This window comes from Geosmithia morbida, assembly GCF_012550715.1.
Source record: "Geosmithia morbida isolate 1262 chromosome Unknown scaffold_20, whole genome shotgun sequence".
In the NCBI taxonomy this organism is placed as follows: Eukaryota; Fungi; Ascomycota; class Sordariomycetes; order Hypocreales; family Bionectriaceae; genus Geosmithia; species Geosmithia morbida.
Window position 1 is genome coordinate 355167 of NW_023336207.1, and position 22497 is coordinate 377663.

The 22497-nt window shown below is 53.5% G+C and overlaps 6 protein-coding genes across 6 annotated transcripts; 1 reads left to right on the plus strand and 5 right to left on the minus strand.

The window, feature by feature from the left end:
- Positions 1–339: 339 nt before the first annotated feature.
- Positions 340–1503, minus strand: GMORB2_4468 (Pfam:Muc lac enz; the record flags this gene model as incomplete). Its single annotated transcript, XM_035466443.1, has 1 exon — positions 340–1503. One exon carries the CDS (start codon positions 1501–1503, stop codon positions 340–342), a length of 1164 nt encoding a protein of 387 aa, XP_035318454.1.
- A 2483-nt stretch (positions 1504–3986) lies between these two features.
- Positions 3987–5285, minus strand: GMORB2_4469 (Glycosyl hydrolases family 16; the record flags this gene model as incomplete). The annotated part of the gene is made up of 1 exon (XM_035466444.1): positions 3987–5285. One exon carries the CDS (start codon positions 5283–5285, stop codon positions 3987–3989), a length of 1299 nt encoding a protein of 432 aa, XP_035318455.1.
- A 2079-nt stretch (positions 5286–7364) lies between these two features.
- Positions 7365–8611, minus strand: GMORB2_4470 (Myb-like DNA-binding domain; the record flags this gene model as incomplete). Its single annotated transcript, XM_035466445.1, has 5 exons — positions 7365–7445; positions 7637–7720; positions 7848–7880; positions 7937–7984; positions 8078–8611. 5 exons carry the CDS (start codon positions 8609–8611, stop codon positions 7365–7367), a joined length of 780 nt encoding a protein of 259 aa, XP_035318456.1.
- A 7269-nt stretch (positions 8612–15880) lies between these two features.
- Positions 15881–16919, plus strand: GMORB2_4471 (uncharacterized protein; the record flags this gene model as incomplete). Its single annotated transcript, XM_035466446.1, has 2 exons — positions 15881–15985; positions 16050–16919. The coding sequence occupies 2 exons, from the start codon at positions 15881–15883 to the stop codon at positions 16917–16919; spliced, it is 975 nt and encodes a 324-aa protein (XP_035318457.1).
- Positions 16920–17895: 976 nt separating this feature from the next.
- Positions 17896–20716, minus strand: GMORB2_4472 (sorting nexin-8; the record flags this gene model as incomplete). Its single annotated transcript, XM_035466447.1, has 4 exons — positions 17896–18105; positions 18217–18810; positions 18912–19861; positions 20197–20716. The coding sequence occupies 4 exons, from the start codon at positions 20714–20716 to the stop codon at positions 17896–17898; spliced, it is 2274 nt and encodes a 757-aa protein (XP_035318458.1).
- A 665-nt stretch (positions 20717–21381) lies between these two features.
- GMORB2_4473 (large subunit ribosomal protein L15) lies at positions 21382–22372 on the minus strand (the record flags this gene model as incomplete). Its single annotated transcript, XM_035466448.1, has 2 exons — positions 21382–21955; positions 22032–22372. 2 exons carry the CDS (start codon positions 22370–22372, stop codon positions 21382–21384), a joined length of 915 nt encoding a protein of 304 aa, XP_035318459.1.
- Positions 22373–22497: the final 125 nt, after the last annotated feature.

Genomic DNA, 22497 nt, shown 5'->3' on the forward strand with positions numbered 1-22497 from the left:
CACGACTGTATAGATTTATATACTTACAATAGACATGGATATATATTTACAACGCTGTATAGCACGTGAGATGTGGACAAGTTGAAACGTGATGCCAGACGTGTAGTTTCACAGCATGTGAGATGTAAACGGAGTAAAATGTCATGTTACATCTGCATCTCCGACATAGCCCAAACGTAGTAGTACACAAGACATGGACAGAATGAAACAATGACGCTTAGGTATAACGTGCTTAAAATGTATAGATACATTGATGCAATTTATATACTGGACAGATATGCTGGACGGAATGAAAAGGAAGAAGAAGAAGAAAAGCGTCCCACACAGCAGGATCATTCCTTAAATCTCCTTGAGCCAGGTAGGACCGGCGTCGGGTCCACCGTAGACAGGCATTGGGATGGTGGCAACAGGTTCATCGCTGAGCGACCCGTCCTTCTTGACGGAAAAGGCCGTGATGGCGTTGGCGCCATTCTGGTTAGCGACGAAGAGGAAGTTGCCCTTGGCGGCGAGGCTGAACATGCGAGGCTGGATGCCGCCGATGGGGGTCTGATCCTGGATGGAGATGCTGTCATTTCTGTGGATGGAAAAGCGGGCAATGTTGTCGGCCGCGGCGCCGGTGAGGCGGTTGGACACGTAGACGGTCTTCTGGTCGGCGGAGAGGACGACCTCTGCGGATGCAGCGCCGTCAGGCACGGCGTCGACAAACGACTTGGTGGACTGGACCTCGGTGAAGGTGACGTCGGCGTCGGCGCCGTAGGAGACCGAGTAGACCAGGACGTCGTTGGACAGCTCGCAGTTGACGACGTAGTTGGCCGACCGGCCGGGGTGGTAGTCGTAGAAGGCGCCGTGGCGGGGGCCGCAGCCGGGAGGGGTGGAGGCGGCGACGCGATGGTCCCACGAGTCGCCGGCCGAGTCGATGAGAAGGAGCTCGTCGGTGCCCAGGTCGTTGACGACAAAGTACCGGCCCGTCGGGTCGAGGACGGTCTGGTGAGGGTGTGCCTGGTCCTGGTTGGGCTTGAAGGGACCCAGCTCGCCCGTGGACACGATCGTCTTGATCAGCCTGAGCTCCTTCTCGTCCTCGATGTCCCAGATGTCCACGGTGCCGGCACCGTAGGCCGCGCTGACCATGCGCGTCTTGTCCGGGTTGAACTCCAGGTGCACGGCGCCCGGGGAGCCCGTGCCCACGGCCACCGGGTCCGAGAGCTTGGCCACGCCGCCCCCGACGTGCGACAGGTGGAACAGACGCATGTCCGTGCCCGCCTCGTCGACGGCGTACACCTTGTTAGGAGCCACGTACTCGATCCAGCTGGGGTTTCCCGGCACGCTAGCATTGAGCGTTGTAGTGAAGCTGCTGCCGTCAAACGTGTACAGGTTGATGAAGCCGGGGGCGGACGTCAAGATCTGTGACGACGTTGTCGCGTTGTGCACGTGGACGGGGAAGCGGCTGCCGAGCTGGCTTGCGGCAGAGGCCGCCACGGCTGTACGCTTGTAAGGGATTCTCATGGTGACGACGTGTAAGAATGTGTGCAGTGTGTATAGTGCGTGTGTGATACGGAAAGGAGAAGTGCGAGACAGTGCAACGACCTGGGAAGAGAAAGAGAAGGAGAGTATTCAGGGGGGGGGGGGGAATCGACCAAGTTCAAATAAGGGACCGATCTTCCCGGGCGTCTACGACTTACTCTTTCCTCATAAATGACTGAGAGGGGGGCGCCTACGACTACCTCTTTCATCGTGACCGAGAGGGGGGCGCCTAATTGTTACTGCGGAGAACAGGAGCAGTATCTGTCATGGATAGATCAGGTACCAGCAGAAAAGGCGGGTAGACGGGAACGTTGAAGCACCCACACAATCCTGTCATTGGCAGCCGGTGCGCTGAATACATGTACTCGTACAGGTATGGACCGTGGTTAGCATGGAATCATGGTTGCTACGAGATCCTGCCGGCATGGGCCCGACCCCATAGTGCAGTAGCTCTGCAGTAGTAGTAATATTGCTCCATTAGCTCCCCGAGAGGAGGAGGAGGTGTGACCCTGTCAGGGACATGGACATGGTGGCTTGTGCCGTTTCACTGTTTCGCTAGCTCGACGGCACCTCTGAAAGGAAGCTGTTTGTTTGTTCGGTGTACAGATCTGTACATACGTGTGTACTCGTAGTATATGTACGGCACGCCACTGCGCCTTGATGTCTCCCCCGGGCATGTATGTATTCGATGTGGAGAAGGATGGTCAAGGTAAAACGGTATGATTTGGCGTCCCGCTTCTCCGGGCCGACACTCACCCTGGTGGGGGAGGAGGGAGCTAGATGAGCTAAACGAGGCATATATCATGTCGTTCAAGCCGGGCATGGAGCATAATCGCTCAAGCACTCTGCGCTGCAATGTTCGCCTGTGGAGTACTGAAGTAATGATGCTCGTGATGGCACAGATGAGGGCGCGAGAATTGAGACGATGGCGTCGCCGGTGTCGGCGAAGAGGAGGAGGAGGAGGTTGATGGATGGTGATTTCGAGGCAAGGGTGACTGACGAGAACCATGTGGAGGCATTTAGACTCTTGAACTCTTACTCGTACTGTAGTAAACAATATGGTGGGTGGGTCGAGAGCTGCCCCAAGTACCGACGATCAGGATCAGGGGAGACAGGGAGAGTTGGCCCCTTTGGGTGGTGGCAGGGGGAGGGAGAGGGGGAGGGGGGGAAGGGGGAGGAGGCTGGCCAGTCAATAAACTGGGGCAGGCCCTGGACGAAAAGGAGAGGGAAGAGGGAGTGCAGAAGTATGTGGCTGACGGAGATTGCCTCGATGGTAAGAGCCAAGACTGACAGGTATCGATACAGGAAGCATCTTTGAGATGAAAACCGTACGATTCTGACTGTGTCCGTCTGACTGCGATGTTCTCTTCCAACCGGTGTCGTAATCTCCACGTTACTACATATACACCCGATCTCTTCTTGCGTGGAATGTAACATGTGACGTCGTCATGGACGCAGCTTCCTGTTTCCTCCAAATCTAGTCGCGTCCGCTAATCTGAGTAATAATGAATGATCCGCCGCACCTCCAAGAGAAGAAGGATGTCATACTCCAACCTCCATCCTCCAAGTAATACTCTTTTTCTCGTGAACATGCCTACCGTCGTTTACGCGCGCACCTCTTGAATGCTTGGCACGTAACTCGCACAGCACTCTCAAGAGGGTCGTTATCGGAGCTACGGACACTGCGCAAGTAGAGCGGGATTTGAACGACCATCGATCCCGACCACAGATCTTGATCGTTGCTTGCCCGGAGAGATTCTGAACGTTTCGCCTTGATCTATTCGGATCCGGAATCGGTAATTGGTCGACTTGGTCCGAAGCCTGCAACCCCATCTCCTAGCAACTCCCGTCTTCGATCAGCTTGTTCCCTGCATCTCGAAGACCCCATCAAACTCTCAGGGTGCAGCTATGAAATCGACCGTCCTTTAAATAACAATTGAAGCTCATCAACGAAGCTCACCGACCCATATTCACGATGCGATCGACCTCGGATCAGACAGCATCTCTTCTCATTGCACAAGATGGTCTCGGTCCAGGCTGAGCTCAGCGACCTTCGTGAGTAGACTGGACGGAAAAGCAAGCGACGAAGGGTGAAGAAGACACGTCTACAGGATGGGGCATCGCTTAAGCACACAGGATGCCGATGATTTAGGCACTACGGCTGAGATCGGATACCTCTAGCAAATAAAGACAGCAATGTAGACGAACTAATGAGTTGGAAGATAAATATGAAAACGCATATAAACATCCTCTTCCTAGGAAGCAAGAAAGGTAGAAGATGCAGGAAGAGAAAAGAAGAAAAGAAGCTTCCCAGATCCTACAAAAAAAAATAAGAAGAACCCAATATGCCGTGTCGTGCTACTCTGACCATTTGTGGGGGGGAAAAACTCAAAAGGAGTGGTATTTATAAAGGAAACCCCGAAACATTATATTAAACAAGGAAAAACACACACAAAGTTCACCCGTCACAGCCAGTACAAGGCACACCCGGCAATAACCATTGCCAGAGCACTAGCACTGGACTTGCCGCCTCCGCTGTTGCCATCGCCCGAGTCGTCGCTTAGACCCTGGTCGAACTTGCTAGAGTCGTATCCGGCGGGAGCCTCGCTGGTACCGGAGTCGCTGCTGCCGCTGTTGTCGTCACTGCTGCCACTGTCGTCGTCGTCGTCGTCGTCAGAGGACCCGGCGTTGCCGGTGGAGCCCCCGGGGACGGATTTCAGGTCGTCGTCGCCGCTCTTCTTTCCCTTGTCCATGTCCAGGCCTGTGGCGGACATGGAACCCAGGATGGTGGATTTGTCACCGTCGACGACGGTCTTGTTGGTGCCGGCCTCGTCATTGTAGGTGTACGACTTGCCCGAGTTGGTGCCCAGGCCGTTCTTGCCGTCGTAGCACTCGATTGAGACGGACTCGAGCGTGGCGTAGTAGTAACCCGGGTCCTTCATGTCGGCGGCGTTGTCCCAGTCGATCTCGCCGCCTGCCCAGTCGATGGTGCCCTTTGCGTTGGAGGCGAGGCCGCCGGGCCATAGCGAGAGCTGCACGCGCGCCGGCGTCTGCGGATAGTCCCAGCGCTGGGCCGTTTCGTTCCACGTATCGACCCGCTTGATGGTGCGGCCCACCTCGCCGTCCACCAGCCACTCGATCTGGTCCGGGGTCCAGCGCACCTCGTAGTCGTGGAAGTTGGCGAACGAGTCCGACACCGTGATGTTGGCCGAGTTCTCGTAGTCGAGGTATCCCAGGTTGTAGTAGTTGGTCTGTACCGTCTCCAAGTCCACGCCGATCCACTCGAAGTCGATCTCGTCCTGGACGTCGGAGAACAGGATGAAGGCCGTCACCACGCCGCGACCCCGGCTCGTCTTGAGCCGCGCCTTGGCGTTGCCGTACCACATGTACACCGTCGACGACAGCACCGTCCCCACGCTGTTCTTGGCCATCGTCAGCAGCACGTTGTCCCCGTGGAGCGCCGGCTCGCCAGAGGCCACCCAGTCCGCCTTGGACGGATCCCCCAGGTACTTGTTGATGCTCTGGATGTTCTCGTCCGTGTCGAACTTGAGCTCCCTGTCCTCGCACACCGGCTCCGGCGCGCAAGCGTCCAGCGAGAAGGACGATCGCGGGTTGCATCCCCCCAGGCAGTACGCTCCCACGCCGCATTCGCCGTATTGCGAGCAGCACGGCGTCTCCTTGGGACACTTGGAGTCGACGTCGCACTTGGCTGCCAGGACACTCGTCGTGCCCACGAGGGCTGCCAAAGCGAGAGATTTCCACATTGTGCGTTGTTTTCCACTATGTATCTCTATTCCTTTCGTTGTTGTATCAAGTAGCAGTGTTTTTTCTTCGGCCGTTGGTATTATGGCGATGGCTGGTTTTTCTTCCGTCGTCAATATATCGGTCGAACACGGGAGAGCGTCCAAGGAAATGAAAGAAAAAAAAAAGGAGCTGTCCGAGACAGGAGCTGTTTTTTGTCTGACAGTCGTGTCTCTCTCTTTGCTAGGGAGGATGGAAAAGGCAAGCGACTGTGTTTCCCCTCCCCCTTTCTTTGTTTTGTTTTTTTTTCTGATGTACTTCAAAAAAAATTGAAGAAAACGAATGTCTTTCTGTCTATGCAACGAGCGACATACGCAACGGAAACAAAAAGCAACGCAAGAAGGAAGAGAGAAGATTGAACAGTTTCTCCTAATCACCTCAACGAGAGAAAGGTGGGAGAAAGCCTAGGAAGAGAAAAGAAAAGAGAGAGGTAAAAAAGGGCAGGGGTGTAAGGCGAACGACAAGTGGGAGTGATGATGAGGGGACGCAAAATGGGGCCATCACCCACACATGCACACACAATGCACACACACACCATCTCCCGCATAATACGGAAAGCCAACTCGTAATGACGGGGGAAACAGGCTCTTAGCCTCTAGTTACGGTACGAGTACGAGTGAAAGAACTGCTGCTACTATATCTGGGCAAAGTGCTAATAGCACTTTGGGCCTTCAAGGCTCTATAGCAAGCTACTTAGTGCACGGGGGGAAAGTGGGGATTAGTCTGGACACGAGGTCACGGGGTTTACGCGCTCGGATCACGGTTGGTAGTTATATTTGTCGATATCTGACCCTTAATACTTAACATATATATACTATTGTAATGATTCTTCGATGGCAAGTGGTTGTACTCTTGCTCTGTACAGATTACAGATTACTCCGTAACGTAATCCGTGAATGTTCAATCGTAGTACTCTCAGTGCATCGACCTAACAAGTATCGATACTACTAGTAATGTTAGTAGTATTACTCCATGAAAAATCACTCGACTACCCTCGTATTACCGCTACCACGCCGTCTGCATACACACGACCGGTCGCGACAGTCACGTAATATTATATTCGTGCGTCGCATCCCACCCGTATGGCAGTCGTTGACAGGAAAACACATCCACTCCGGATGTATATTACCGCTCGGGAGAAATAAGACGGGTACGAGATACTGCTATACGTTTTATAGACCATCGTACGCCTCGCGTCATACAAGCAGCAGCCACGCCATGCTAGGAGCAAAGAATACATCATATATACAACCTTACATGTATTCTCAAGCAGCGCGGTACCTTTTCTCGAGCAGACAATGTTTTTTTTTTTTTGTGAAACAACGGACAGGAAAAAAAGAGGATCTGTGTGCACGACAGCACAGGTATCCCACAAGCAACAAATTCCCTTCCTACCCTTCCTTTCCTTTCAAGGCAGAGAGCAAGTAATAAAGAAACAGAGAAGGATAACCAAAATAGATAAAAACCCTTACCAATTGACCCAATTTCAACACACGCCCAAGGAATCACAAGAGACTTCCGGTAGAAAAATAAACACACAAAGACCAGCAGCAACCGATAGTACCAGTGAAATGATGAGAAGAAACAAGAAAGCAAACAAAAAAATCCAATAGGATAAAACGAAACCCCAACATGTCTGTCATGGTTCGGCCATTAAAAGTTGTCGTCCAGGCTGTCGGCCCATAAGAGAGCAGTCTACTCCCCGCCCAGGCTTGTCGTCCAAGACGTCGAACAGGCTTGCGCGATTGACCGAAGCTAGTCCCAAGAGGGGAATAGCAGCCAAGGCTCGTGTGTGTGTGTGCGCGTTAAAAATCCTCCAGAAAATCTGTAGCATCGACCTATCCAAACGAGGCAAATAATATCCAAAAAAAAAAAAAAATTGGAAGAGGCCTAGCAACAGGTTAGGAGGAGGGATATACCCATTCCCCGACATCTTCTCCGACCCTCGCGGAGTTGGCGACTGGCGCATCTCGCAGGGAAGACAACAGCTAGATCTTGATTCTACCGGGCCTTGTTGCTTCCAAAGAGATCTAATTGCACCGTCAGTGGGCTAGACGTCCACGACCAATGTCCAACGGTTCGGTCATACCGGGAAAATGCTCCTTGGCATATTGCTCGCATGCCTGTTCAATCCCACGTGTTAGCCGACTTGTCCACATCACGTGCCTCGGCGCGTTTGGTGGCGTAGCGTGGCGACAGCATGTGCTCTGGGGCGGCATGTGTATGCTCCAGACGGCGACAGTATGCCTGTGCTCAGAGCAATACTCCTGGGAGATGACGAGTGGGGGTTTCGAATTTCTAGTGCAACACATACCTTGGCCGGCTTGCCAACTTTCTGACCAATCACTTTCCATTTGTTGTTTTCATAATCCTTAATAGCATTCATGAGGGCCTGGCTCTGCAGCACATGTCAGATCAACGTTTCATAGGGAGGGAGGGGAGCCATGGGACCGAGATGGCCACCACGACAACAAGCAGAGAGAGGGAAGAAAGGCCCCCAATCGAGGGGGCAGTGGGGGGCTAACCTCATCTTCGGCGAATTCGGCGTAGTGCATGTCCTGTTTCCACGTCAGTCTCGCGCACACGCACGTCGGGTCACGAAGAGTGTACCAACCTTGTACCAGTGCTTCTTCACGGAGCCTTCAGTTCGAGCGGGAAATGTCTGTCAAGTGAGGAAGATGAGTACACGTTAGCCAATGAACATCTCCTTCTGCTGTAGAAGAGGTCATGGGGTATGGGCAGGTGTTCCCCCAACCTTGGCAATCTCAGCCCAACTGTTCCCAGCGTCGCGCATCTGCTTAAGGCGGAGCTCCTCCTGGGGCGTCCAGGGAGTGTTTGTGCGACTCTTCTTGGCCGGAGGCTGCGACGTCGGCGTACCAGTCACGTCACCGACAGCGGTCTGAGGCTGGGGTGGTGTGGCCTGGGCCTGCTGAGCCTGCGGAGGCTGCGGTGCCTGGTGCTGCGGCTGAGGGGCTCCGGGCTGGGGGGCTCCAGGCGCCTGCGCTGAGGGCTGGCCGTGGACCGGAGTACCGGGAGCAGGGGGGCCGCCGGCGGCGACGGGCGGTTGAGCGGCTGCTGCAGAACCGGGGGGTCCGCGTTTACGCGGCCTGGGAGGCTGGGCAGGCGTCTGGGTGGGCGTGGGCTGCTGGGACGGAGGGCCGGTTGGCTGCTGAGGCACGTTCATGGGAGGCTGGACGGGGGCCGGGTGGTGCTGCTGCTGAGGCGTCATGTTTGGCTGTGGTGCCGGCGGGTAGGAGAACTCCATGCGCTGGTCCCCGCGGTGGGCCATGTCGGCCTGGTAGGGATGCTGATGTCTATGTTTTCAAGGTCGCGTGTGGTTAGCGAGGAAGTCAATGACGACTGGTAATGACGGTAGAGACATCGGGCATGCGCCAGCCCCGATACATGACTAAATGGTAAAAAGAGTGAGAGGGAAGAGAAGAGGGAGAAGGAGAAGGGAAGGGAAGAAGGACGGGTTCCCAAGCGGCAAAGGACGACGCCTCGGATCGAGCCAACGGTGTGTGAGAGGGGTGACGACTCCAAGGCAACACAGGGCAAAAGGCAGTCGGCAGCAGGGAAAGGTAGGCAATGAACAGACGCAGCAGCTACTGCCAGCGTCCTTGACAGGCGGAGCGGATACGTGTACAGCAGGACAGGTGCGAGGTGTGCCCAAGCCGCAACACCGCTAGGCGACGATGGTGGTGATACACGGGTGGCTCGTCATTGCGGTTTGCCGAGGGCGACGACGCAAAAGTCAAGGCGCGGGCGCGAGAGGCCCAGGCTTGGGCGGTAGCAAGGCCAGCTCGCTAAGGGTATTGAGGTGGATGGGAGAGGGGGTTAAGGGGAGAAAGTGCGACAGCTTCGAAGATAGGGATGCATAGACAGGAATAACAAAGGACAATATAGCGACAAGAGGGACGATGCGATGGGTGTTTATGAGGTACGTTGTCGTGACTTTGGGGAACAGGTGACGGTGGGTGGGCTGGCAGCCCAAGGTACCGGGGACAAAAAGAACAAGTATCGTCGGTACTCACTGCATGTCATTGCTCTGGTGTGTGGAGTTTGCGTAGACGTAGTCCGGCACGGGGCCGACATGCCACTGCTGCATCTTGGCTGCGAGTCGCGGAGCGAAGGTTGATGGATAGATGGGAGGAAAGGTTCAAGAGAAGTTGGCGAAGGGAAGGCGACGGGGGAGGAGGACGAGAGAGAGAAGGAGAGGCGCGTTTTTGGAAGAGCAAATTTGCGTGACGCGCGCGATTGATGCTTGTTGACAGAGGGGAGAATGGGAAGGGAACAAGACTGGACGGGTGGCGGAGGGTGACGGGGACAAGACACAAGGGCTGTGCAAAGAACTTTGGGACCTTGGCCGACCTGGAAAAAAAATGAAAAAAGAGGTGGGAAAAATGGAAAAATTGATGGTGCGCCACAGTTAGCCACCGTCACCCGGGTACATTCGCCAACCAACCCGACGTTGATTACTTGTATTCGTACTCGTTAATACTGCGCAGGTGGTGAACTACGCTGTACTCCGTGCAGTACTTGTAATACCGCCAAAGTACTCGTAATACTGCTACTATTAGTACAGATTGGAAGAAAAAAGCACCTGAACAGCGCGCGCTTGACCGACCTCCGCTGAGCCGCTCTACACGCTTCTGGTATAGCGCCAATGACGGAGAAGCCACTGAAGCCTCTGGACTTGCGCACAGCCTACAGAATATTGCAAGCCGCCCAGCACGCCCAGCCAGTCCACCCAGCCTCCTCCAAAAAGGGATCCACTTGCCGGGCCTAGGCCAATCTGCCACTGCCACTAAGGCTTTTGTGGCCGGATTGCACCGGGAAGGTGCGAGAGAGGAGGGAGACAAAGGAAAGGAGAGGGAATCACCCTGGCTCTAGGTACCTCTTTCTCTCCCACTTTCTCTCACTCTCCGTCCCTCGCTCTCTGCTATCCCTCGGTCTCTCTCCTGTCCCTCGGTCTCTCTCCTGTCCTTCGGTCTCTCTCCTGTCCTTCGGTCTCTCTCTCTCTCCGATGGGGATGAGGCTCTATTATCCCCTACTACTGCTGCACCCAATCCACCACCATGTGTCTTATCTGTCCGTCTGTTTCTACCTATGACCATTGACTACGGATTACAGTCTACGGGTCTATCAGGATTTGCTAATGATGACTTGGTGCATTGAGGGCAAATGATGAGACTGAAATAGGGACCCGCCGATCGACTCTTGGTAATAATGATCGGTAATAATCATGCCCAAAAGATCCCTAAAGTTCTGTAATGCTACGCGAGCCGCCACTCTCACCCACCTGCGATCGTGCGCCTACAGGTACATCTGCCAATACAATCAACGCACAGTACAATGCTCGTAAGGATAGGAGATGTACGGAGGTGAAGCCCATCATCAGTACACGACAGCTGGGGAGAAGAGAGTCCATACGGACTAGACAGACTACTGGTACTGAGCAATAAATTTAAGACTACGCGTACGGAGTAAACTTGGTTGTGGCAATATTACTCGTACACTGTACGTATTGTTAGTCGTCGGGGAAATGAATGATCCAAACGAATTGGGCATCGTGCCCTGTGCCCTGAGAATGGCACGAGACCAGTTGTGGCTTGTCGGTCATTATGCGCGTGGCAGGCCATGTTCAAAATCTCCCAACGACTCAGTTGAGGAGCCGACGCCAATTAATCCTGATATCGAGTATCAATGTAGGAGACGATTTTTCTTTCCTCGTACCTGCGATGGGGATAAAGTAGTGTTGAGGTTGATGTTGTTGAGATCGATGTAAATGCGCACCCATTGCCATCATGTTTTTCACATGCCAATCCGTCGCAACACAGATCGAAATGTCGTGACCGCGGTGAGCAATAAAGGGGTGGCGTGTTGTGCGCGGCCGTGCTCGGGTCCAAATAGAGCAGGGGGGGGTGGAAAAGGGGGGAGAGAGAGAGTAGAGGGAGGGAAGACGACGATGTTCCATGTTCTCTTCTTTTGGCGTCGTTGTCCATGGTGTTTACGTCGTAAGAAGCTCTGCAACGTCTACAGAAGTAGTACAGCACTCCATCTAGGGAAAGTGCCTGTTGTTGAGGGCCAAAGACCTTTCTCGTGTTTTCCTTGTTTCCCTGTACCTCGGACCAAAGTCACTCGGGTGGGCGAGCCAAGTTCCTCTCCCCCCCGCGCACGCGATGGGAGGGGCAGGGAAGCGGGGGAGAGTGGGTAGAGTAGTATTGTTTAGGCGATGCTTGTGCCAGATGATGGTTGAGCGTGGATACTGCCATGGGACCTAGAGTAAGGTACGAGTAGTAGTGGTCCGCCGCAGTCTCTCGTACGAAATGCTGTGCGTCGTACAGATTACTCTCGCGAGTAGCTTCCTCGTACTCTTTGCCCGTACATGTACAACGCACCGAGGTCAGGTGTGCATGATGGTGAATTGGCACTGTCTCTGACGCCTGATACTGCGTGAATATGTACAGTGTGAATGGGCTGTGGCCATCCGCACCTGACCTCGGCGCCGTACTGTCAAGTTTCGACCAAGGACGCGTTCGATATCCCAACCCGGTACTATGGCGCCCAGCAGTACTCTGCCATGCTTGAAAAGGTATGTGGTAGCGCTGATGGATGGACGTCTCCTTGATACGTAAATGGCTTCTCTTGTACCTTCCTCCAAGACAGACGTCCGTCGTCTGTTGTCTTCGGTGGTACCTTGTGAATACGAAGCGTACAGCTGTACCGTGCTCCACCTCCCACATGGGCAAGTATGAATACATGGGCCTCAAGTCTATGGTTCCTACTCGTACAATACCGAGAGTAGTCGTACTAGGAACTACCACTGCTACGTATACTAACGGCAGTGTACTAATAATGTCATTGTATTACCATGACGGACCGAGTACTACAAGCTACGAGACTAACAGCTGTCCAAGCCGTAAGGCTGATAGGGCTATCATGAATGATCCTTCCCAAGGCCCAAGTTGCAACTGCCGGATATCAAGGAATGGTGGGACTCTACTTAGTAAAAATGTGCCATTGACGTATGCACGCGAAGATATGCTGATGTTCATATATTTCCCAACTTACTCATGGAGCAGAAAATCACCCACGTTATTGCCGCAGTAATGTTATCACCACACTGAAAACACCATGACGACGTTGATTACGTACTCGACCTCTTATCTACAACAGGTTAATCCGTGGGTGATGTGTCTATATACTACTAGTCATTTGATGATAATATTGAGCACGTAGTTTGGTTGCATGTGCCTGTTGTATGCTAGGAAGCTGGGACAATTGCTGTAGAAAATCCAACCGGTAGACGTAGGGTAAAAGAATAGTGACAAACAGGGTTGCCTCCACAATTTGGCATCAACGGTTTACGACCATGTAGGACTGTTCCTGCGTGTTTTTTTTTTTTTTTTTTTTTTTTTTTTAAGGCATCGAGCATCATTAGTCATCAACCGTGATAACTTTTCTCCGTTGATATGATCATTACGACGCATCTTGCCAACCGGAAGCTCGAATGGCTCTGTATTAGGGGGCCTGGTAGTATTATTATGTGCTACCGTTTAGTGTCGGCACCGCGGTTTCTGTCCGAGACGATTCCGTCGAAAACGAGGCAAACATTGTCTGAGACACGACACAGCCCCGTGATCCGAAGAAGAAAATAAGGGACGAACGGAAACGAGAAAACAGTGAACACATACTACACACGCACACAAAACTTAAACTATAGGAACTTTTTTCTTATATTTTCCTTTTTTTTTTTTAGAAAGGTTGCAGCAGCCTCAACCAATAGAGCCTCCACTTCCCGAAGAAAAAAACAAAGACAAAGAACTGCCGAACTCCAAGACGGCACGTGACCTTCACCAAAGTGCAGCGGGAGCCGTCTCCTCCCCTCCTATGGACCATCGTTATCCCGTCTAGTGTACAGATATTACGGGGTCGCGGAGCGCGGCTACTCCGGTATAAAAACTGATTGGAACCGACAGAAGCATGGGTGTCCTCGACGCCGGGAGGAGTTGGAGCAAATTGAACGGTGAGTGAGGGGTTGACCCTGGGGAGCTCCATGGCAAAGAGGAAAAAAAAAAGGGTTGAAAACATCTACGACGAGGGGGGATAGACCCAGGGCCGCTTGCCTCTCGTCTCCCCTATGAGCCCTTTTCTGAGCAGCTGCCAGTGAGCTCTATTTCTTTCTCCCTCACCAGAGTCTCTACCAAGGAACCAGGTGGCTGAGACCAGGATGAAATCGAGCCCAGGCGCTACCTGGTTTCATCGGGGGTGATTCTGTTGCATTGGGGACAGGGGTCAGATAATCTCTGCGACTCTATGACCGGGGGCTCTTCCTTTTTTCCTTCTCATCGTTCGAGTCTACGCAACGTTGGCCGCACTGCAGTCGAGGAAGGTCGGGGAGGGACTCAACTCACTTTGGCAACAATACAACCGCCGTACCTGTCAATATAGAGGATCAAGCAGCCGCCTATAGGAGAAGAAGCCAGAATTTAGGATGTCTGCACCTTGGAGACAAGCTCAGCAACGGCGACAGACGGTCGGTCAGTTGGAAGTGTCTCACCATCCCTCGAGCCCCACAGCAGCCGCGCCCACTGCGACCCTGACGATAGTCTAATACGCGTGTTTCCCGTATTCGAAACTGTATTGACAAGCAGATGATAGTGCAGAAGACCGGCAAAGGCTCTCAAAGGCCCCAGGGTCAGCATCTGTCAGGACTTGGCATTGCTTCTCCCACCCCTCTCTCTCAACGTTCTCGACGTCATTCCCCGAATCCACCCCGTCGCCGGCCAACCAGGATACGGGGAGAAGCGACTTGTTCGTTTTGTGTCCTGGACCTGACGCAGGTGGCTGCAGCTATGGAGTAATAAGGGCAAGGCGCGAACAACTCCAGTCTCCAAGGACTGAAGCCTCAAGGAGGGGGGCATCAGAAGAATACTCGTATTTCGTTGTCCGTGCTAGACTAGATTTCGCCGGGGTATAGTGATGGCGTCAATAATACCAGGCAAAAGCCAAGACTTGACCACCAGAAATGTCCATCATATCACCGTTAATGAAAGACGCCGCATCTTGATTTTACGGGGAACACACGGGCATATCTCGTATACTCGTATTGATATACATGGACTTATATATATATATATGCTCCGGGAGAGGTTGGGTAAAGAGATGAGAGAGGAGTCAAGAGCCATACCGCACTGAGTATTACTCATAAGCATAGCATTATTCCATGGCGACATAGTGATATATTCAGGTACACATTACACAGCTACTCCGTAAACATCACCATGATGACACTCGCATGTACGGAATGCTCTGCAACCGTCAAACATGAGGGAGAGAGAGGGGGGGGGAGTATAGCATCTTGGAGGGGGACCTGAGAAACCGACTTGTGGCATCGGAAACCTCGTTCGTTTCTCGAACGGACGAAAAATAAGAAGAAAAAAAGAGGACCTCTTATCAAGAGAGAGAGGGAGAGAGAGAGAGAGAGAGAGAGAGAGAGAGAGAGAGGGTTCAATTTTTCGCACACAAGGGCCCTTGATCTGCCGTGATCAGCAATGCCAATTCAGGGTCAAGATCCCAAACACGGGACAGACTGTTGCCGAAGCTCGTTCTGTTTTGGGGACCACCCTACCTACTCGAAACGATACATGTAATGGTACTATTCTTATTTCTTTCCCTTCTTCTCTTTTCAACTCCACAAACGGAACCGAGAGTAGGTACTGGTAGAAGCAGAGCGAGAGATGAGCCCCATGGAATGCTGCAGGCAATGTTGCAAACCATGGAGCTAGGCCATACACCACCCCCCCCCCCCCCCCCCCCCCCCCCTCCCCCCCCGTCGTCCCCCCCTCGTCTCCCCCACACCCACTACTACGACACAATTACCGCCCTTAGCTTGTCAGATTACGGAGGTGTATGAGTAGAAGGGACCAAGGTGTTAGAAAAAAGTTCGTTTGGGGCGGCCGCTGCTGTTCTTTGCTAGATCTGAGACGAGATATAGCCCTGGGTATCTACATCAAAGTCAGGGGGGAGAGAGGGGAGAGAGGGGAGAGGGGAGACGGTTGTAAAACGTTCCAAAAGAGCCTTCGCCACAAGCATTGATTTTTTATATTTTTGAATTTTTTTTGTTTATCTATCCTTTTTCCCCTCCTTCTTTCTTGTCCAGAAGAATCATTTATATTCAGCATCAAGTTCCGGTTTCTTTTGCTTCATTTGCGTTCTAGAACTCCCTTGTGTGTCGTGTTGTGCGCTTCCCTTTCCCTTTTTCTTCTTTACTCGGTTTTTACTTCGTTCCTACAAAGACAGCTGGCTGTCATCGTTTCTTCATTTTTTATATTAATCATCTTCTCCTCCTATCCTTCCTGGTAACTACCAGCTATACGCGGCATATAATCTCGAGTTCGACACTCGTCATATTTTAGTGGTTAATCTCAAGAAGCTCGACATTTGGCCTGGTTGCCGGAGCATCTACACACACACACACACATCGACACTTTCTCAACAAACGTCAATCTCGACATATACTCTCCCGAAAGAAGTCATGGATCTGTCCCACGTCATGTCTTACCCCTCCCAGGAGGCTCTGGACCTCCGCAGGACTGGTCCTACCAGGCACCGCAAGTCGTTGTCCACAGGAGGAGGCAGGGCTTGGAGCCAAAGCGAGGTACGCTCACATCTTACACACACACACACACGCAAGACACATCAAATACTGACAACAAGAACAGGAGACATATCTTGTCGAGACCCGCCTCCAGAAGATGCCCTACAAGCATATCGCCGCCCGCCTGAACAAGACAGAGCTCGCATGCCGCCTCCATTACCACCAGATCTCTCACGGCGCCAACCGTCGCCGCCGCAACCTCTCCTTCTCAGCAGTGCAGTTCGACCACAGCAGCCGTGCCCCCAGCACCGACCGACTGAGCCCCGTCTCCCAGCGTGACGAGGCCCCGATGCCCATGGCCGTCTCCGTCTCGGCCGTCGACCCCCATTCCCCCCCTCGTCTCCCCAGCATCATGAGCGCCTCAAACTCCCCCCAGACCAACAAGACTCCCGCCATTCTACCCAAGCCCAACCCTGAAGCTTCAGTCCCTCCATCTTCCTATCGTGCCTACAGCGAGGGTATCCATGCTCAGCAGCAGCAGCAGGCTCAGCTGAAGCAGCATCAGCGTATGGTCCTCCCATCCATGGACGCACCCATGCTCAAGCTGGATACCGCACTGCTCCCCTCCGCCTCCACCCCGCCCTCTGCCTCCCACGACTCTACGCACGTCGACCTCATGCGTCTCCAGGCCGTGTACGAGGCCCATCGCAACACTTTCTGGGCCTCCATCGCCAGCGAGTACGGGTACAATGCTGCCCCGTCTACCCTCGAGCAGGCGTGGAAGTCGGGCCGCTGCTGCCCCCCGCCTCAGAACATGCACCACCATAGCAACACTGGCCCCCTCACTCCGTTCGGTAGCCCTATCGGTGACCACGGTCACGGAAGGTCCCAGTCCCAGGAGAGGGGTAGCCTGTCTTCTATCCTCGGTCCTGATGTGAGGTCTGCCAGGGATCCTTGGGACAGGGACATGATTCGCAAGATGGAGGTAATCTAAGTCTTGTTTCCCCTCAAACTTTTCTCTTGTTTGTTCTTTTGGGTCGTTATATTTGTGCTTTGGGCGGGTTTCTCCTTTCTTCTTCTCTTGTTACCCCCGAGGGATACAATGAATCTGGGCTATTGGATTTTCACGAGCTTGACGGCGGTTCTCGTTTTTTCCCCATTTACTTATACTTATACTTATACACTTTTCCTTTACCACCCTTTTCGTCCTTTTTCTGTCATGATGCCAAGTGTTGTGCGTGGAAAATCTTATATATGGTGTTGGGGAGGATACGGCGAGATGAGAAGACCGGGCTACTTACGCGGTCTTCTTATAGAAAATTCATTTTAATTGATTTCTTTCCTCTCGATTTGCTCTATGTAATTACCACTAGTGTTAGATGCTTCATCACCCGTATCATTCTGGTGAACTGTCGTTTTCTCCCGGAGTCCCGAGTTACAGGCCATAGATCCAGATAATACAGGTAATGTATACACAACAGAAAGATATTGATTAGTCAAGACGTACTCTGGAGAAGAATGCTTAAGCTCAGTCATGACTGTTCCAAGGGAAAACGGACGTGATTTAGGAGCTAGGAATCTATAGGCGGTGGGTAGTGCATAAGAGAGACGTGTAAGGTAAAACTAATCGATGGTGGTATGATATGGACAATATTACAATGTTACAAAAAAAGCTGGGTATGGATGACTAGGACTCTGCTTCTCACCTCCTCTTACTAAAGGGAGAAGGACTGTTTGTAAACAAGGAAGAAATTGTGTAGAAGCAAGGGTTGGCAAAAGACGCATAGGGGAAAAAAAGCAAAACTATGGAAAAAGAAGAAAGACCGAGCACATCAAAGGGACATGTACTGCGTTGCTTTTGCAATGGAGAAGATAGACAAGAGTATAAGGAGAATAAGAAAGGGAAAACGAGAAGGATGTTTGGGGCCGTCCGAGCTGACCGGGAGTTGTCATCAGAGACAGTTCGAGGCTCAATCGCCCAGAGGCATACCCTCCAACTCATCAATGAGCTGACGCCAGTTGTCAGCTAGCATCTCAGCGTACTTGACACGCTCGCTGGCCCATTCTTGGTTCCACCGGCTGACGTGGTACTGCGTAGACTGAAATGAGATGAGTTCGTCGCGGAGACACTCCTTGACAAAGACGCTGCGGTTGTGTTGCTGAACAATCGACTCCTTGTCCTGTTGTACATGTCAGTGAGGAGTTCCCCTCCCCCCCCCGCCAAGGTAAGGATGTTTTCGATAGGGGAAGAGCGGGGACGAAGAGCAGGCATTGAACGTGTGTCTTCTTACCTTGATAATCGACTCGGCGACGCGTTCAATCTCCCCAGCCTTGATGGTGCCTTCGGGCTTGGAGCGTAGGTTGGCTAGCTTGCTTTCGTTGGTCTGGATCCTCCGCTCCAGGTAAGGAATGCTGTCCTTGTCGAGGCGCTCCCGGCGGTCAAACATCTCGCGAGCACTGACCAGCGCGTCGCGCTGCTGTTTGAGGTCCTCGAGGACGCCCTCGTCCCAACCACGACTCTCGTCCTCAACGAGGGCCTGGCACGTCCTGAGGTGCTTGCTCATGGCCCCGAGGCCGTCGTTGAGGAGAGGTATCTCGTTGGTGTCAGTGGCGTACGTGTCAGCCGAAGTGCCGGTCAAGCTGCCGAGGAGCGTGGCTATGCGTCCGTGGTCCGCCGCGATGCCCTCCTGGCGTTTCACAAGACGGTCCATGATGCTGCAGATATTGATGTACAGCTCCGCCGACCGTTTGATCCCCACGCGAGTGCGGGCAAACAGATCCTCAAGGGTCGCGGGTAGGGACTCCTCCAGCCCAGGGACCAATGCGCGCTCGGAAAACTCGTCTAGAACTGAGATGCTCGCTTGCTTCCTCCATACGGCCAATTCCTGATGCTTTTGCGTTAGTTTTTTTTGTTTAGCCAGAGAGAAAAGGTGCGAGCGCGATAAGAGAGGAAAACTTAGATATGGTCAAAGCTGTAAAAACTTACTGTTGGTACTGTCAAGAACATGACTACAAGCTGCTCCTGACCCAGGACGGGGTGGCGAGCGAGAGCATTGAGGAAGCGGACAAGACCACGCCTGCGCTTCTCAATGAAGGAACCGTCGTTGGACAGGTGGTTCCCGTTGACAGCAACGCGTTTGGGCGGCAGCAGCGGAATGATGCGGAAGGGGTAGCGCTTGTGCAGACAGTCGAGCAGCCAGACAAAGTCACTGTATCGCCGGACTACCTTACTCCCCCGGCGTTGGCTCGTCACCTCGTAATTGTGGTGCTGGAACATGAAGAGACCCTCCTTGTCTGGCATCAGCGTTACCAGAATGTTCTCGGAGACGCCGTTGCCCCGCAGGACGGGGTTCGGAAGCGGCGCAAGAGGGTTACGCCGGGGGGGGCGCCCCGTCAGATCGCCACCGAGGGCACCGCCGGCGCCGAAGGGATTCGTGTCGGATCCCGGGACGGGGGTCGGGTTGAAGCTGGCCGTGTTCGAGCCGGCGCCATCGTAGTATCCCCCCCACGCGTCACCCTGGGCAGGCGCATGGCCACCATCGGTGGTGTGCGACATTTGCTGCTGCTGTTCGGCGCCGTTTGAAGGAGCGTGTGACTCGGAGACGGTGTGCTGGCTGGTGGTGCGTGCGCCTACCAATGGAGATTGGGCATCACTGCCAAAGCTAATCTGGCTGCTTACAGCATCGTTTCCCGTGCCGTTGATGCTTGAGTGGTCGTGGTTCTTGTGCACCTCGGGTGAGTTCCAAGGGTCATCCTCCGGGTCGTCCATCGTTGGACGCACGACGCGCGTTTGCGAGTTGGGCGGGGTCCGACGGTGCTGAGACCTGCTCAGTGGCGTGTCCTTGATTGGCGTCTGAGGCGGCTTTGAAGCGAGCTCCTCAACGGGAGGAATGATGGGCTCAGCGTTGAGGCCAAAGAGCTTGGGCTGCGGTAGATCTGGAAAAGAGAGGTTGGATTGATTAGCTGCGGTAGCTACGGCGAGGTCTCCACCGGTTAGGTTTTCGGAACTTGATTCGATAACGACAGCTGCGGGAGCCAATCAAGCCTCCACCGACGAGTGGGTGCGTTTGACTGGGGTGCTATAGTATTGATAGATTGTCGCGAATGGAGAGAAGCAAGGTGTGATTGCCAACGCCCTAAGGGCAAGGAGGCGAATTCTCAAGAAATGAATCAATCGACAAGAAGGAAGATTTGAATTTCATAGACTCAAGGTTTGAAGAAATGCGTGCGTGCCAGTGATTGGTTTGATCTGGGGGTGAAATGCGACTTACTCTTTCGACGTTCGTCAACGCCGTCGAGGCTGATTTCCTCGCCCTCCTGCGCTAGACCAACCAGAGCCATGAGCACATTGAACTCGCCGCGTCCCAGCTGGACCTGAGAGCCACCGTCAGGCGCAACCAGGTTCACGATGCGGGACTGCACCGAGACATCGGACAGCCTCGCAGCCGCGAAGACCTGAGAGATGTCATCGGATGTGATGACGTGGCCGCCGCTGCCGCGATTGAGCACGGCATCAAAGGACTCAATGTAGCTTCCGGGTACGTCAGAAGACGGCAGCAGGTTGCGCACCACGTCAGCCTTGGTCTGTTGCTTCCGCGGCGAGGGCATAGCCCAAAGCGCATCGTCACCGTCTCCGGAATCAATATTGTCGGCAAACAGGCTCGTAGACGGGGCCCTCTGAGGCGTCTCGGTCTCATCAAATAGACCCCCTCGTCCAGAGCGGGTGCGACCCGGAGATGCAACCGAGGGTACCTCATCGCGTTCTGTCGGCGAGGTTCCGAACAACGACATGGTGATGCTTTTTATTCTTATCCTGAGAGCTTTGTTACGAGGAAATTGTTTTATTCGATATACGAGGCTCGGCGATCGACTGGGCCGGCCCGGTTCGGTTCGTTATCACACACGCGTGTGTCTTGTCGTTTGAGTTGCTGCAAACGCGCGAGATCGAGGGAGGAGACCAGAGGTCAAAAGCGAGGCTGCAGTAGCCTATAATGGGGTAGCAGCAAGCTCCTAAGGCGCACCTGGACAGAATCCTGTAAGAGATGCAATTCAAAAAATATATGCAACCCCACGACTCGTCAATGGTTGCTGCTCTTGTAGGCGACGATGTAAGACGAGCAGTTTGTAGATCGCTGGGTGACGTGGAGAAGATGTATGATACAATGTGGATAAGTGGGCGCTGGCTAGCATGTTACAGCAGGCAGGAGCGGGTCGCTTCACACCTGCTTTACATGCGCTACAGACCAAACCAGCCATCATAGCAGAACTACTCGTACATTTTCATCACTAAAATGGTGGAGGACGAAAAGAAGAAAATGAACATCATATGGGATGGTACAATGGAATAAAAGTATGCGCGTCTATATTGTACATTAAATTTCTTTTTAAAGAAAGGAACCACCATCGTACACTTCCACCCCTTTCCCCTCTCTCCTGCTCTCGGGCTTGTTTGTTTTTTACCACATCGTCTCCTCTTTGGTTTTCAACTTATCCTTGTTGACGGCCGTCTTAATCTTCTTCTCACCGGGGACTTTAAAGTACAGCGACGGCGACTCTCCCTCCTTGAGCTGGTGACTGAGGTAACCGCGGTGAGCCGGGTCACGGTAGTACTCAATGTCCTCACGACTCGTGGGGTCGGGCAGACGGTAGCGGAAGCCACCCTTGCGCGCCTCGTCGACGATGCGGGCTACGTGCTCCTTGCCCACGGGTAGGGGGGTTTCGGAGTGCACCGACTCACCCGACAGGAGTCGCCGGATTGATAGCTTGGTGTAGTACCGCGTCACCACCTTGCCGCCAGCGGCCTCAATGCCCTCGATGGCGCCGGCCGAGGCGCGCGAGGCCACAATGTCGATAGGCTGACGGAGGCTATTCTTGCCGCGCGCGAGGATCTTGATGCCGTCCTTAACGCTGCCCACCAGCCGGCTCTCGATGAGCTCCTTGGGCGTAATCTTCTTGGTCGGGTCGATGCGGCCTTGGTTGATCCAGTCTTGGAGTTTGTCCAGGTTGACCTCGGACATTTCGGGGGCACGCCTGCAGAGGAAGAACAGAGAAAATATCGTCAGCCTCTTCTTCTTCCGTCTTGGATCTACCGTATTTTGAGTCTTACAAGTTATCAAATCCCTTCCTTCCGTGCTTCACAATCAGAGGCGTCTGTCCTCCCTGGAACCACGCATTAACCTTGCCGTGCTGTCCCTGACCTTTGTGACCGCGTCCAGAAGTCTTCCCGTGTCCTGAAGACGCACCACGTCCCACCCGCTTGCGCTCCTTGACGGCTCCCTTGTTGTTGGCGAGGTTGCTGAGGATCGAGGCGTGGCGCGCCTGCAGCACCTGCGTCTGCTGCGTCTGCAGATTCAGCCCGGCCAGACACGACATCAATGAACTGACTGGCGACGCCTGGGATGCATGGCAGCACCGGAGCGCACTGGGAGGGAATATCCGGGGCGCCATCTTTTCACCTGGGGTTCGTATTGATTTGGACTTGGTGGTGATGGGCTTCCTTCGTCTGGGAAACGGGGCCAGTTTTTTTGTTTTGGGGGGGGGGGGGGGGGGGGGGGGGGGGGATGGAGAGAGTA